This window comes from Notolepis coatsorum (genome assembly GCF_963971535.1).
Source record: "Notolepis coatsorum genome assembly, chromosome: 11".
Taxonomy (NCBI): Eukaryota; Metazoa; Chordata; class Actinopteri; order Aulopiformes; family Paralepididae; genus Notolepis; species Notolepis coatsorum.
Window position 1 is genome coordinate 107269147 of NC_140175.1, and position 16689 is coordinate 107285835.

Below are 16689 nucleotides of genomic sequence, written 5' to 3' on the forward strand. Positions count from 1 at the left end.
TTCCCAACAGTCACGAAATACACTCCAAATACAATTCCAAAACTTTCCTGTAAACATGTTGTGACCTGTGTATTTACCACGTGGGGAAAAAAATTATAATAATTAGACATTTTCGTTTTCGTTTCGTTTTCTAAGCAGATATATACTAGGAACTATCTTTTGCCGAACCACTGCTGCCTGAACATTGGCAAGCTTTCCATTTTTGCACAAAATGAGTTCCCTTCTATCACTAACATTATTGTTTAAGCTAGGGGTGCACCGATGTATCGGTCGGGTATCGGTATCGGCCGATAAGTGCCTTGTTGACTGCAATCGGCCTATCGGCCGATAAGCTCGAATGTGCCGATGGCAGTAGCCGATAAATATCCATCAATTTGTGTAGCGTCAAGACAAAAAAAAGTTCACTCGCAACCTGCACAACGCCGTCCCCAGTCCCCCCCCCACACACACACACACACACAAGCTACTGCATTAAAGTTACTACTTATGATTAACAAGGCATTCGTTTTGTGGCATTAACGTTATATAGTTAGTGTTACACGTTCAATAACATCAGCATATTATTTACTCGAACGTAGCAAGCGTTCATACTAGCTCAGTTCCTTCCGTTGCTCACAGAGCCCTGAGTTTTACCCATTCTGCAATCTGTTAACACTTTAATCGCCGGAAACGCCGAAACTCGTCATTGCCCGCCATGCTCATTCTGCCGAAGACACCGTAACACGTCTTTGATATCAATATTTCAAAAATCTGTGATCGAAATCATATTTCTCTCCCAGGGACCTGAGATATACTGCTGAGCTCCACTCAACTCTCTAACGGTTCAAGAGCGCCATCTGGTGGCCGATCGGCAGATCGCCCAACAGGAAGTCATGTGGATGAAGTGGTGCTCACCCATATTTCGTCCGGGCACTCGCTATCATTAGCAGGACTCCATCTTGACACAGTGAACACCGATCGGTGCACATAACTCGATAAACAACATGATTTGGACCTTTATATACTATTATACAACCTGGAAATGGATCGGATATTTCGACATCCCATAATAGAAAAAATTCTATTCCACGCTCATCCCCCAACGGCGCGAGGAAGATACGGTGAGTTTCAGCGTTATTTTCTAATGTCTGCTATACTAACTGCTCTGATGATCATATGACCCACACTAGATGAATGATATAACGTTGCCCACGGAATTATAAACGACCCCCCGCCCATCCGGTCAACATCAGATCATACGTAGTAACTTCTAGAAGTACCTCCAGTTGAAATTTTTTATCTGGCACCGATCGCTACCAAACTGTATTTGATCATCAATATAATGCATTTGGGGCTATAAATCAAGTTCTGGAGAAAGCTGCAGAAAACGATAAAAACATACTTATACTTTAGACCGTATTTTAGTATGAATATGTGAATAAAAAAGTATAACGTTGCTACACGCTGAACAATAGATATAGGACATTGAATGGGCCATAATAATGTCAATTTAGCAATACAATTTAAAAAGTTATAGCCCTGCAAAGAAGGGGAACTTCTCCATAGACAAATAGAGCTGGCTAGGGATGGTAAATTATGAATTTAACCATGGCGATCAAAGTGTTAATAACGTTTTCAATCAGACACATGTATATAAAGGCTTTGTTTTATTATAACATTAGTTGCAGTAAAATCATTATGCCTCATTTAAGTCATCCTGCGGAGCTAAAAGCTAAACGTCGGCCGCGCCGTGTTGTTGTTGTTCTAGAAAACCTCTCTCGTCAAAATCAATGGCGGACAAAAGCAGAAGTAAAAAATGTATACACGCTTGCCGATTGGTGGTAACAGCAGAGGCGGGTGCAAGCGGTGTGTGACGTAATTGGCAGAATCGACTGTCAATCAAAATTTCATTGGTTGAGACAATAGTATCTAGCTGCAGCCCAGCAGGTAGACCATGCTGGGAGAACTAGTATCTAGCTGCAGCCCTGCAGAACATACTGGGAGAGAGATAGTGCTATTTCTTGATGTTTCCTTTTTTTAAGTAAGTAAAGAGGCTTATGTTCATATCGGTGAGCACAATTTGTAAGACAAATATACAGTAGTTTCATAAAAAAAAAAAAAAAAAAATGTTTGCCACAAATATCGGTATCGGCCGATTGTGTTAGTTGAACAATCGGTATCGGTATCGGTGGCAAATGTTCATATCGGTGCATCCCTAGTTTAAGCATTTTTGGTTGAAATACAATACGTAATTATTTTACGATTAATTGCAAATAGTTTCATGTTGAGCTATAGATTGTGGATGAATACACACAGAAAGGTACACCATGCCAATGTTCATGCTTTATTTGTTTTAAACGAGACGATTTAGAAATTTGTCCATTTAATAATTTAATATATTGCAATTTCAAGTGAGGTGGACTGGCCGGAAACAACAATGACGTAACCACTACACCCCCCTATTGTGGTTTGTTATTAATCCAATCAAACAAATATTTACATTATTTATCCAAAGTGAATTACTTTAAAGTCCATATTGGCAATTACAGGTGGTCACACCTGGAAGAACAAAACTCAAACATCAATATCTAACATTGTGGTACAGCTACCAAAGGATATTACCATGGTAACAATTATCTATACGGCATTACATTGATATGTGATATCCCATGCAATATTGTGATATTTCAAGTATTTTATTTCATACATTTTCAATATATTGACCTGTGACCCCTGTATCTTGATAATGGTATGGCCATAATATTCTTGCAAACACACACCGAATACAATACATAAATTTTTATTTTGACTCTGGTAGCCTGTCTGCGTAAAATGACATTCCTCGTCAGTGATCTCACTTCCTGTCTGCCTAGATTCTTCTTCTCTCCAGATTCATTCTGTCATCCAGTCCTTCTGAAAGCCTCTCCTCAGAGATGACAGAGCAGTGGTAGATGTATATAGTAACGATGTGATGAAAGAGCGGTGGTAGATGTATAGTAATGATGCGATCCCACTGCTGCTGACAGCAGAGTACAGACAGACGGCATCATTATATTTAATATAGAGAGTAGGACTGGGCCATTAATCCAGTTTCAATTTCAATTATGATTTTGTTGTTTTGATTTTTAAAAACAAGATAATTGAGATAAAACATTTTATCTCATGCCGCATTGCTCTCATTGTTTCTCCTGTTGTAAATGCAGTGCCCCCCCCCCCCCAACCAAGCAGCCCAAATCGAGAGGCTCCAGTACTGATCCTGGTCTAAGTCTAGTGAGTACCTTTCAGTCCTACTGTTCAGTAATATTCTGGCTGGATCGATCAATGGTCTCGGCAGGGTAACAGTGGTTTGTTGTTACAGTGAGTGTGTATCATACCGAGTATCGATCCGATACCCATTGTTCAAATAAACTCACATAGAATTGAAGTATGTAGTTTGTCCCCTGGCACTTTAACCTTTTTGTTTAGCTTTCAATGTTTCTTAAAGATGTTGATTGTCATCTGTACACAAAATAGATATCAATATCGGATCGGTGCATCCCTACTCAGAAGTCACGTTAGTATAATGACCTCGACCATGAGGAGCGGAGGACTGCATCAGACAGCCAAGACCTCATCACATCCATTAGATTGATCCAGTGGCCCGATACAGGGCTGCTGGTCGCAGGGAGACTGAGGTTAGCACGCTCTCAATCCACCTCATTTGAAACCATTCACTCTCAATCCACCTCAATTTAAACCATTCACTCTCAAACCACCTCAATTTAAACCATTCGCTCTCAAGCCACCTCAATTTAAACCATTCGCTCTCAAATCCACCTCATTTTAAACCATTCACTCTCAATCCACCTCATTTTAAACCATTCGCTCTCAATCCACCTAATTTTAAACCATTCACTCTCAATCCACCTCAATTTAAACCATTCACTCTCAATCCACCTCAATTTAAACCATTCACTCTCAAATCCACCTAATTTTAAACCATTCGCTCTCAATCCACCTCAATTTAAACCATTCACTCTCAATTTAAACCATTCGCTCCCAAACCACCTCAATTTAAACCATTCACTCTCAATCCACCTCAATTTAAACCATTCACTCTCAATCCACCTCAATTTAAACCATTCACTCTCAATTCACCTCAATTTAAACCATTCACTCTCAATCCACCTAATTTTAAACCATTCACTCTCAATCCACCTCAATTTAAACCATTCACTCTCAAATCCACCTAATTTTAAACCATTCGCTCTCAATCCACCTCAATTTAAACCATTCACTCTCAATTTAAACCATTCGCTCCCAAACCACCTCAATTTAAACCATTCACTCTCAATCCACCTCAATTTAAACCATTCACTCTCAATTCACCTCAATTTAAACCATTCACTCTCAATCCACCTCAATTTAAACCATTCACTCTCAATCCACCTCAATTTAAACCATTCACTCTCAATTCACCTCAATTTAAACCATTCATCCTCAATTTAAACCATTCGCTCTCAATCCATCTAAATTTGAACCATTCACTCTCAAGCCACCTCAATTTAAACCATTCACTCTCAAATCAATCCACCTCAATTTAAACCATTCACTCTCAATCCACCTCAATTTAAACCATTCACTCTCAATTTACCTCAACTTAAAGCATTCACTCAGTCTCAATAGGGAGGTGTAGTGGTTACGTCATTGCCGTTTTTCGTGTTCCACCGTCTTTGGAACACAATGCATTTCCCCATTGCCCATTTCTAGATTGTCTAGTTTAAAACAAATAAAGCATGCTGTACCTTTCTGTGCTTATTCATCCACAATCTATAGCTCAACATGAAAATATTCACAATTAATTATAAAAAAAATCGCCAAATTTTATTTCAACAAAAAATGCTTAAAAAATAATGTTAGTGATAGAATGGAACTCATTTTGTGCAAAAATGGAAAGCTTTTCAATTTCCATGCGGCAGAATTGTTACAATAGCCGATAATCCATTTCCCAATGATAAATCCCTATACGGGTGGAACAACCAGTGACGTCAGACTACACCTCCCTATTAGGGCTGGATGGTATGGTCTAAAATTTATATCACGGTATAATTTGAAGCATAGACGGTAACGGTATATATCACGGTATATTCATTTATCTTAAAATGTCTATAAATGCTTCTGAAGGGGTAAAACACTGGTATGGCAGCTATTACTGTACGCTTGTATTAATAGGACATATTTCACATAGTACAGAGGTATTTTAAGAACATTTATTGTGCAAAACCTTTTCTCAAGTTACTTCCATCTCTGAAAAATATTTTCTTTTTCATGAAATACAATAAAATCAAACGGCACAAAGTGAAAATAAAAACTATAGCAGGACAGGAGGTTTCTTTCCCTCAAACAACTCAAACACAATAAAACTCCAACATAATTTAACTTTAGTGTACATGTTTGCCAACGTAGAGAGAGAGAGAGCGAGAGAGCGTGATCTAATAGGTTTGAGTTGAGGTTTGAGATAAAGCGATATAAAGAAACGAATAGCCAATAAATGTGAAGCTATCTTTGAACCTCTGTTGTCAAGCCTCGTCAATATAACCTCCCCCCCCCTTTCCTCACTAATGGAACTGGTGCCGCGGAGTAACGTTAGAACGTTAGCTTAGTGGCTAATGTTAGCCCATTGCTGCGCTAAAGCAAGTCTCCTCTCAGCCTCCTTAGCCAAATTGAAATGCCAAAACGATATGGCACGGTCCGTGAGCAAGTGGAGAAAAACTCAGTACAATTAAACACTATGCAACAACCACTGCACACGTCGAGTGAATCGTCAAGTAACGTTAACGTCATTGCTACAGCTGTGACTAGCTGCTCTAGTCTATCACAAGGTATAGTCAAAATCCATACCGTAGCGCAAATTCATACCATGTGGATATAGCCATAGTGGAATAGAATTGTGGAACATTCTGTAAATAAACATGAATATTTATAACTAAAATAATATCATATGGGCCTAACGTAATATAGATAGGGCCTATCAAGATCCACAAGTAGCCTACTTAGCACTTTGGGATCCTAGTGAACGAAAAGTGCAATACAAATACAATTTATTATTATTATTTATTATTATTATTATTACTAATGTATTTGGATGGAGAAAAACTTGAACAAGTGAAGGAGTATATGTACCTCTGAAGCTGGATCAGTGAAGGTGGAAGAGCTAACATGGACATTAAGAGAAGAACCGGAATTGCAAAGGGTGCATTCTGGAACCATAAGGAATTATTGAGAGGAAACATAAGTTGGAAAACGAAGACCAGGATTTTGGAAACGTATGTTATGTCAGTCTTTTCATACGAAGCAGAAGCATGGACGCTGAATGAAGAGGCAAAGAGGATGATAGACTCTTTTGAAATGTGGAAGCTGAAGATAACATGGAAGGATAAGATCAAGAATGAGGAGGTACTGAGAAGAGCGGGTATGCAAGGAGGACAGCTGCTGGAGAGGTTGAAAAAGAGAGATGGAGTTGTGCGGGCACGTTCTGAGAGGATCCAGCGGGGAGATGTTCAAGAAGGTGGTGATGGGGAATGTGGATAGAAAGAGAGGAAGTGGAAGACCAAGAAGAGGCTGGGTAGACGACGTCTGTGATTGGAGCGGAGTGAGAGGCGGAGTCATGGAGTTGGAGAGAAGAAGTGGGGACAGAATGGGTTGGAGAGTGATAGGCAACCTTCGGAACGAAGAAGCCACCTGATGATGATGATTTAAGAGAGAGCGATGAGTACCTAGTGGGATGCTTCAGGCTACCAAGACATGTCCTAATGGAGCAGCACAATACCCTGGAGCCAGCACTGAGGAGCTGGACCAGACGCTCAAACCCTGTGCCACCACACATTCAGCTACTGTCCACCCTGGAGCCAGCACTGAGGAACTGGACCAGACGCTCAAACCCTGTGCCACCACACGTCCAGCTACTGTCCACCCTGGAGCCAGCACTGAGGAGCTGGACCAGACGCTCAAACCCTGTGCCACCACATGTCCAGGTACTGTCCACCCTGGGCTTTTTAGCCACTGGGACATTCCTGAGGGAGCTATGAGACAGGGAGCTAGGAGACAGGGAGCTAGGAGACGGGGTGGGTATATCACAGCCATCCATCACCGCGGCCTCCAGCGAGTCGTGGATGGAATCATACAATTGGCCACACAATATATCCAATTCCCATTTACTGAACAACAACAGCAGATCCCAGTCACGAGAGGATTCCATGCCATTGCTGGTCTGCTCAACACCATCAGCGCATTTGACTGCACGCACGTGTCGTGCGCATCAAGGCACCCTGCCCAGATACGTTTCTCAACAGAAAGAAATCCCACTCCATCAACTTTCAAATAATCTGTGACACCCAGAATCACCTGCTCAATGTGCTCTCCCGCTTCCCAGGAGGTGCACGTGACGTGACTCCTACATAGGGTTGGGTACCGTTGAATCGATACCGGTACCCAACGGTACTTTTTTTTTTATAATTTAGTCTCTAAAAATGTAATCTACCTACCTCAGTTGTAAAACATTTGTTAGAATTATTTATTATCATTATTATTATTTTTTTGTATCCACTTTTTCTCCCATTTTTCTATTTTTCTCCCATCCCAATTTTCATATCGTCCAATTCAACCCTCCCCTGTCTTCGAACGTTGTTTCCTGCCTCCCACAAGCCGGCTGCAATGTGGACTAAGTCATACATAGCACGAGTCCCCTCCGATACTCGAGGTAACAGCCGTCGCATCTTTTCACCTGCTTTTCAGCGTCGGGGGTCTGGGCTTTGGAGGGGCCCCGCCCCCGTCGCTTCTTGATTCTACTGCGCAGGCGCACCAACCGACCTGTAGGAGTCGCTGTCCACAACGCCCGATCCCCACCCTTCAGTTTCCCTCCCCGTAATATGGCCCATTATTACATGGCGTTTTCACATTCGCCGAAATGCTTGCTTGTGATTGGTCAATAGCGCGCGTCAGAGGTCAGTTATCAGACAATAATGACCGCTGTGGGACAATAATGACCGCTGTGCGCAGCTGTTCGCAATCAAGCCCACAATAATGACCGCTGTGCGCAGCTGTTCGCAATCAAGCCCACTGACATCAGTGCAAACTGCCGGCTGCCGGGGAAGCTGCTGGGGGGCGGAGCGACGAGCACTCAGCGGAGCCAGAACCAGTGTTACTGTTGCGAGTCGATGTAAAATGAATTAGGTATATTGTTAGTAAGTTAGCCATGTAATAAGCGGGATAATGTATAGCTATACTCGATCATTGTCGCAAAATAATTGACCTTCACTGACGTTTAAAACACCTCGCCGAGGCGGCTCGGTATTTTAAACTCCGTGTCGGTCAATTATTTTGCGACAATGACCTCGTAGCTATACATTATCCCTTACTTATTATTTATTTAGAACAATATATTATATATATTTGTTAATTGATATATAATATTGCAGCGAGTGTTGTCTGCATCTAGCTTTGTAGAGTAACCACACTTTTTAGTTTAGTTCGTTCCGTTTTCGGCTTGCCATTGCCTCGACTGCTTTGTTGTTGAATCAAGTCAAATCCTAGGTAAGTGTGTATTGTGCGCGCGAACATGCGGCACACTTCATAGGTTGTTTTGCGGTAAACGAAACGTTGACGTCATCAGACTATAAAAAAAAAAGACAGAAATGTTGCACCGGTGGATCTTACGTGAATCGGTACTCGGTAGTACCGACGTGATTCGGTCGATATCCTTAAAAGTACCAGATTCGGTACCCATCCCTACTCCTACATCTTATAAAACAGCTTTGTGGATGTGCACCTCAAGCAACGAGATGCTGGAGATGCATGGCTAATTGGAAGTGTATCTGTGCATAATTAATCGTCCCAGCAACAGTAGGCTTGTATTCTTCTAATGACTTGTTTCATTAGGAGATGGCGGATATGCGCTGCCCCCTGGTTCATGACCCCACTCACCAACCCTCAGAGCAGGAGCAGGAGGTGGCCTACACAATGACAAGAGCCACCTGAGAACTTGTTCCAAAGTCGAGTGCAGCATTGCACTCCTGAAAAGACGCTGGATGTGTTTTCACGGCGACTGCTGTGGTGCCCTCGATGCGCTGGTCCACCGCAGACAACCCTGACCCCGCTGTTCCTCCTCCATTGGCCAGCATCTCTCTCCTGTTCCTCCTCCATTGGCCAGCATCTCTCTCTTCTGTGTTTTGCGATTCTTTTTTGGACTCTGATTTCACATCAGCCCATTTCTTTTTCACTTCAGCCGCTGTGCACCCCTCTCCTGACACCATGTTAACGTTGCCTGTTATCTCGTCATATGCCGCTTCTTTTGGGTGGCCTTGTACCCATATTGATAATACTATGTCATGCTTATGTTCGACTCCATGTACCCGTATTGATAATACTAGAGTTGTTCCGATACCGATACCAGTATCGGAAATGCCTCCGATTCAGCCTAAAATGCTGGTATCGGTATCGGCGAGTACACGTAAAATCTATGCTCCGATCCCATATGACGTAATTTATCAACAACACGTGCAGTATCCTCCTGCTGAGAGTGAGCATTATAAAACAAACATGTTTTTAATCGACCGTGAATTAAAGTGTCAATGCTGTTTGTCATTTTAACAGCAGATACTTTCTTAAATGTCATTGTCCCGACAGAGTGGTGTGATGGGGAGCTCTGATGTGTTCGCTTGCTGGTGTTATTAGCATTAGCTGAAGAGCTAGCTGAAAAGCTAGTTTTAGCTTAATGTTACCTTGGCTAAAGTTGGGGCTATTCATAATCCAGCAATAATGGCTGCAGACCTGCAAGCAAAGTAGGCCTACAGCAAGTTGGCAAAGGAGTATTCCAAGGTAAATAACCTTTTCACCAGTAACGTTACATTCTTTCCATCTAGCTCACGTTAACTGGCTAACCTAAGTGTTGTCACTGACAATTAATTGCATGCACGCAATTAATGACATGTTGACAATGTTTAGCTTTTAGTGCCAAAGGATAAGGTCTGAGGCGGAGTCTCAAAAGAGAATGTTGAATATTTATTGTGCATTAAAAATCACAACAGAGCCTCTGCTACTAGCTAACTGAGTGGTGCGCTCAGCCGAGCGTACCACGGGTATTGCACTACCACCCCTGCAGGTTCTATACAACAAGAGGTGCAAATCCAGAGCCAGCAGAATAATGAAAGACCCACACCACCCCAACAACAGCCTGTTCATGCTGCTGAGGTCAGGCAGACGCCTGCGAACCCCAGCTACTAGGACAGAGAGGCTTCGGCTCAGCTTCTTCCCCCAGGCCATCAGAGCCTTGAACACTGAACACTGAACTCTCCACACACAAGCACACATGAGCACACACACGACACACACACTGTACACGCTCACACACTAGCAGCCACTTTAACATGAGCAAGCACACACTCATGCTGCACACGCCCACACTTACGGCCACTAAGGAAAGGTCACTTTAAAAATAGTATAGCATAACTTGAGATTGTATAAAATAGCAATGTACAGAAAGACCCAGTGCCTCATCCGTAGCTAACAGTGTATTGCACTACCACAGGACCTAGCATGTCCTTCATGCTCTGTAAATAACTTATGTACAAATACCGATATGCCCTACTATGTTACTTGTTTATTGCACAATGTTGTTTTATTGGATTCTATTATATGTTGTTACTACTGTATTGCACATCGTTGCGGGCAAGACCACCCGCATTTTATTGTATACTTGTATGCCGTGACAAATAAAACTCTTGACTTGACTTGACTGAACCGGAGCACCTGGATAGCAAGCGCAACAACGTATAACGTCCGTGCGGAACCAATGTCCCAACAACCGTTCCGTGGGTGAATTCATTGAGCATAGTTGTCAATTAATGATACTAATACTAATCTATACAATCACCTGTTGTTGAATAAATACCATTACTTTCTAGTTATTACTAAAAAACATATATAAAACAGTAGCTGTAAAAAAAAATTAAATAGTTTTATAATTTATATAATATAATTTCTTTTTTCATGTATGCTCTGGTATCGGATCAGTGTCGGTATCGGCCGATACCCAAAGCTTAGGTATCGGAATTGGATCGGGAAGCAAAAAATGGTATCGGAACATCTCTAGATAATACTATGTCACGCTTGCGTTCTACTCCTTGCAGTTAGGTCACCAACGTTGTTTGTATTATATGCAGGTATGTAGAGACAGATGTGGATATATATATATATATATCCACATCTGTCTTTACATACCTACATATAATAATTTTTACATATCTGTAGATACGAGGCTATATCTATATATATGTACATACACCGTACCTACTCTTACTACAGTAGTTACTGCTGCCAGTATGTCTATTACCATAGTGTCTTTATACCTGTGCTGTACATATTAATACTACAACTCTGTACTATTACTCAGCAGTACTAATTTATATTTCATGCCCAGTATAATCATCTGTACATTGTATACTATTGCACTTTACTGTTACATTTGCACATTTACTGTACATGTCAGTAAGGGGGCAGGGAGCGACGCAGGCAGTATGATGCTGACTGTACTAAGTCTCTATTGTTCAGTAATGAATGAGATGAAGACTCGATCTGTAGCCTCACTGCATCTCTAGTCTGCTGCCTGACTGGCCTCGTTCACAAGAGACAGCTGAGAGAGAGAGAGACACTGCTGAAGGGAGGAGAGGAGAGAGAAGAGAAGTGAGATGAGGAAGACGAGTCATGCTATATTAGGGTCAGGGTTAGTGTTATGGTACAGTAGCTGCAGGGGTTACAGTAGGCTGCCGTCTGACATCATGTCTTTTCCTATTCTATTCTACTTTGCTCTAATAATCCATTGGATTCGACCTTGTCCTTTGTTTTCATGTGTATTTCTTTTTATAAGAACATGACGACAACGACCGGACGATGATGAACAGGGCTTCCAGCCTATCAGGGGATACCCTGATAGCGTGTCACTTCCCACTGGTCCAGCTCCCCTCTTGGCAGCTTCCTGTCCAGGCTCTGTGTGTCTCCAAGAGGCCCGGGCGCCCGTGTCCTCCCCCTGCCGGGCTCACCCGCGCCTCCTCCCTGCCGGAGCAGGACTCATTCCAGAGGGAGCCGGCCCTCCTCCCCCCCCTCCTGCGCTCCGACAGCCTGAAGGAGGAGGAGCGAGGGGAGGGGGAGGGAGGGGCTAGCGACAGCAGTGGGAGGTGTGACTCCGTCTCCTCACCAGAGGAGGCGCCACAGCGGAGCAGCTCCCGCAGACGGAAGGAGCGGTGTGGAACCGGAGGAGGCCCAAGGTATTAGCGACGGTTGCTATGTAAACTAGGGATGCTCCGATATTGATATTGGATATCGGCCCCGATATGACTATCATAGCTGGATCGGGTATAAAAAAAATTATAAAAGAAATCATATTTTTTATTTATTTTTTATATAATAATAAGATAAGATATTCCTTTATTGATCCCCTTGGGGGAAATTCAGGCATCATAGTAGCATGGGGGAGGGGGGGGGGGGTACAGGTAGTAAAAAAGCCTTGGAACAAAAAGCAGTGTAAACAATATAACAAATCAATATAATTAACTAACTAACTAACTTAAATATACAGTATTCACATAAGGTGCAGTATGCGTACTGTAGTGTTATTGTCCTCCTTGGGTTCCTAGTAGTTGTAGTTGGATGTCTGGCAGCAGTCCCTGTTGTGGAGCCTGATGGCCGCTGGTATGAAGGACTGGCCGAGGCGGTTAGTTTAGTGTCGGGGGGGTATGAGTCTGTGACTGAACGTGCTTCTCATCTTGACTAGCTCGTCGTAGAGAGGGTGGGAGCAGGGACGTGCACAGGACTTTAGAGGGGCAGGTGCTCCAAGGCTGAAAAGGGCACTATAGGACCTACCTGTGTGTTTTAACCGAGCATGCATAGCGTGCAAGCCCGATTTTTAAGGGCCCTTTTCGGGCGGGGGGGGGGGGGGGGGGGGGCCCTTTTTATGTTTTTTGGGGGGTTTTGGTGATCAAATATTGAATATTGAACTATAATAATCAGTGCAGGAGCTCACTTATCCTTGAAAGACACTTTTATCACTGACTTAAAAGGCCCATACATCTCCATAAATGTTCAGGGGGGAGGAAATAAGTTATTACCCTACAGACCCCAAGAAGTACCCAATATTCTGTATTGTTTAATATAAATGCATTTTTTATTTCAATCCCGATTTGTATTGTATTTGAGATTCCCAAATCCCATCGGACTTGACTTCTTCGTGTCCCTCAATGAGTGTAATACCAGCATTCAACTGTATGCGCCACAGCGGTTTCTATTAGGGATGTCCCGATCAAGTTTTTTTGCTCCCGATCCGATCCCGATTATGTGATTTTGAGTATCTACCGATACCGATATTTCCCAATCCGATAAATTTTTTTTTTTTTTTTAACTTTTCTTTTTTTATTCAACAAACATGACCATGTCCACGTCTTAAACTCATACTGAGGCCTTAGTTTTGGTTTTAAATTGCATATCATCATTAATTTATTTATTGTCACACAGAGCAGAATAATTTTGCCAAAACAAACCAATAGTATCCAGCTGCAGAACGGCAGACTAGCCACACTCTCAGACCCAAACGCATTTCCTTTGATTTAATTATACATCAAATGATTTATGTCAAGGATTGCAATGCCTCACTTGAATGAAGTTAACTTTTCACCTGGATAACGTCAACATTCAGGGTGAATGTAATGTGAGAAATTGGGATTAAAAAAAATGTGGGTCTGAGAGTGTGGCTGGTCTGCCGTTCTGCAGCTGGATACTATTGGTTTGTTTTGGCAAAATTCTTCTGCTCTGTGTGACAATAAATAAATGAATGATGATATGCAATTTAAAACCAAAACTAAGGCCTCAGTATGAGTTTAAGACGTGAACATGGTCATGTTTGTTGAATACAAAAAAAAAGTAAAAAAAAAAAAAATCCTGATTTTTTTATTTATTTTTTGCCGATCCCGATCTTCGGAAAATCACGTGATCGGCCCCGATCCCGATCACGTGATCGGATCAGGACATCCCTAGTTTCTATCATCATCATCATCACCACCCACGCTATGCATAAAATATATAGGTCCGCGGAGGAGGCCGTGCAAACTGCAATGGAATATGGGGCATCTCTCTCTCTTTACCTAATATTTTTATTCTATCCTGAAATTTTTCAGTTGGAAGGGCAGTCTATATGCGTAACGGTAAAATTTAAAAAAAATAAAAAATTAAATAATAATAATCAAAAAGGGCACTTTTTTTATGAGGCTCAAGCACCCCTTGAGCTCTATGTGTGCACGTGCCTGGGTGGGAGGGATTCTCCAGGATAGCAGCCAGCTTCCTTCTCATCCCCTCTCTGCCATCACCTCTAGTCTGACCAGCTCGACTCCCACCACGGAGCTAGCCTTCCTCACCAGCTTGTTCTACGGAGGAGCTGATGCATGTCCAGCTGGTGCCAAGATTGTAGAAGCCCTATCATCAGAGACACAGCTTGAGGTTTCCCTCATTTAGTAATCACAGATAAAATAACATAAAAACAAGATAAAACAAGATGAAAACAAAACAAAATAAAAACTAAGGCTGAGACCACTTATCGATTTATCGATAACTGCGTGAAATCGATGTGAAAAGTGGCGTCACTTATCGATTTTTTTGCATGTGTAAAAAATTTAATAAAAAAAAGTTTTAAATACTTTTTTTTCTTCTGCTCCTTAAGGGGAGGTCTGCGGTCTCGTAACTCCTTCCTGCCCAGCTTAGATCTGGAGGAAGATGAGGAAGACGATGACAGCGAGGGAGACAACCTCCACAGATACCGCGAGGACTCCTCCTTCGTCTTGCAGGGAACCTCCGACTGGGCTGACGGCGCCAGGCCTTCTGCCGGGGACCCCCGAGAGGCGGCCATGTTGGACCCGGAGAGAGACAGAGATTGGCTGTTTAACCAGCCCAACCGGTTGGACCTCCTGGGGATGGAATACCAGCATCACCATGGTAACAGAACCACAACAATGATGGTGATGGGGAGTCACGGCGAACTCATCGAGGACAACAACTCTAGGTAAATACATAAGATAATCCTTTGTTGATCCCCTTGGGGAAATTCAGGTGTCAAAGCAGCATGGGGGGGGGGGGGGATACAGGGTGGGGGATGCATAGCTTCACAATACAAATACAATATAGTAAGTAAGTACGGTAAGTAATATATTACTTTGTATCCCACAATGCTTTGGACTGATCCAGTGACAGACTGGAAAATGGGAGGCAACAAGTCCCACATTAACATCAACGTGTTAAAATGTCATTGTTGAGTTTTATTTTAGTAGTAAATAAAGACTTTTCAGTTTGTTCTATAATGAACTAGTGGTAAATAAAGACTTTTCAGTTTGTTCTATAATGAACTAGTGGTAAATAAAGACTTTTCAGTTTGTTCTATAATGAACTAGTGGTAAATAAAGACTTTTCAGTTTGTTCTATAATGAACTAGTGGTAAATAAAGACTTTTCAGTTTGTTCTATAATGAACTAGTGGTAAATAAAAACTTTTCAGTTTGTTCTATAATGAACTAGTGGTAAATAAAGACTTTTCAGTTTGTTCTATAATGAACTAGTGGTAAATAAATACTTTTCAGTTTGTTCTATAATGAACTAGTGGTAAATAAAGACTTTTTAGTTTGTTCTATAAGGAACTAGTGGTAAATAAAGACTTTTCAGTTTGTTCTATAATGAACTAGCGGTAAATAAAGGCTTTCCTCTGGTAAACAAACTACCCTCCCACTCAGGGCTTTATGGGGTAGAACACATAGTAGCTTACTACAAAAACCTAGGGGTCCGCAAGGACGACTTCAAGCTGGAAATGGTAACAACAGATGAGGTACTCAAAAAACTGAGCGCCCTCCAACCTAACAAGGCCACTGGCCATGACAACATCCCCTCCAAATTCCTCAGAGACTCAGCAGCCGCCATCACCCCAGTCATCACACACATAATAAACCTCTCCATAAGGACTTCAAAATTGCGAGGGTGACCCCTCTGCACAAAAAGGGCAGCAAATTAGACCCAGGCAACTACCGCCCTGTTTCTATTCTCACCTCCATCTCGAAAGTCATGGAAAATGTTTTCTACTAACAGGTCGAAAAGTACCTAGCGGAAAAAAATCGAATCTACGAATTCCAATCTGGCTTCAGAACATCCCACTCCACTGACACATGCCTTCTCTATTTGTAATTCCAATGTAATAAAAAAAAGTCAACCAACGAACTCGATTCTTGTACCGGATCTCCTCTCTGGTAAACAAGAATACCCTGAAGACTCTGGCAGGAGCACTCATTCAAGGGTACTACGACTATGCTTGCACCTCATGGTACCAAAGCACCTCAAAGGTGCTAAAAACAAAATTACAAACATCTCAAAACAAACTGGTCAGACTACTGCTTGACCTTACTCCTAGAACCCACCTCACCCCTGCCCACTTTGACAAACTAGGATGGCTTAGAGTAGACGACAGAGTACATCAACTTGCAATGGGCCTGGTCTACAAGATACACTACACGACCAAGGTACCCATGTACATGTCAAAATACTTCCCAAAGGTCAGTGAATACCACAATCACAACACCAGAGGGAGCTCCACAAATCATGTTAAACCCAGATTCAGCTCAAACAAGGGACTAAACACGTTTAGCAATTATGC

The 16689-nt window shown here is 42.2% G+C and overlaps 1 protein-coding gene across 1 annotated transcript in view; it reads left to right on the forward strand.

The window, feature by feature from the left end:
- Positions 1–16689, forward strand: part of LOC311237237 (uncharacterized protein) — a gene marked incomplete at its 3' end in the record, with an annotated part of 81311 nt that overhangs the window by 2509 nt on the left and 62113 nt on the right. The window contains exons 2-3 of the mRNA XM_084325044.1: positions 11882–12278; positions 14720–15058. Of these exons, the coding sequence (XP_084181170.1) occupies positions 11905–12278; positions 14720–15058 (713 nt within the window). The 5' untranslated portion in view covers positions 11882–11904. The remainder of the gene's footprint in view (positions 1–11881; positions 12279–14719; positions 15059–16689) is intronic.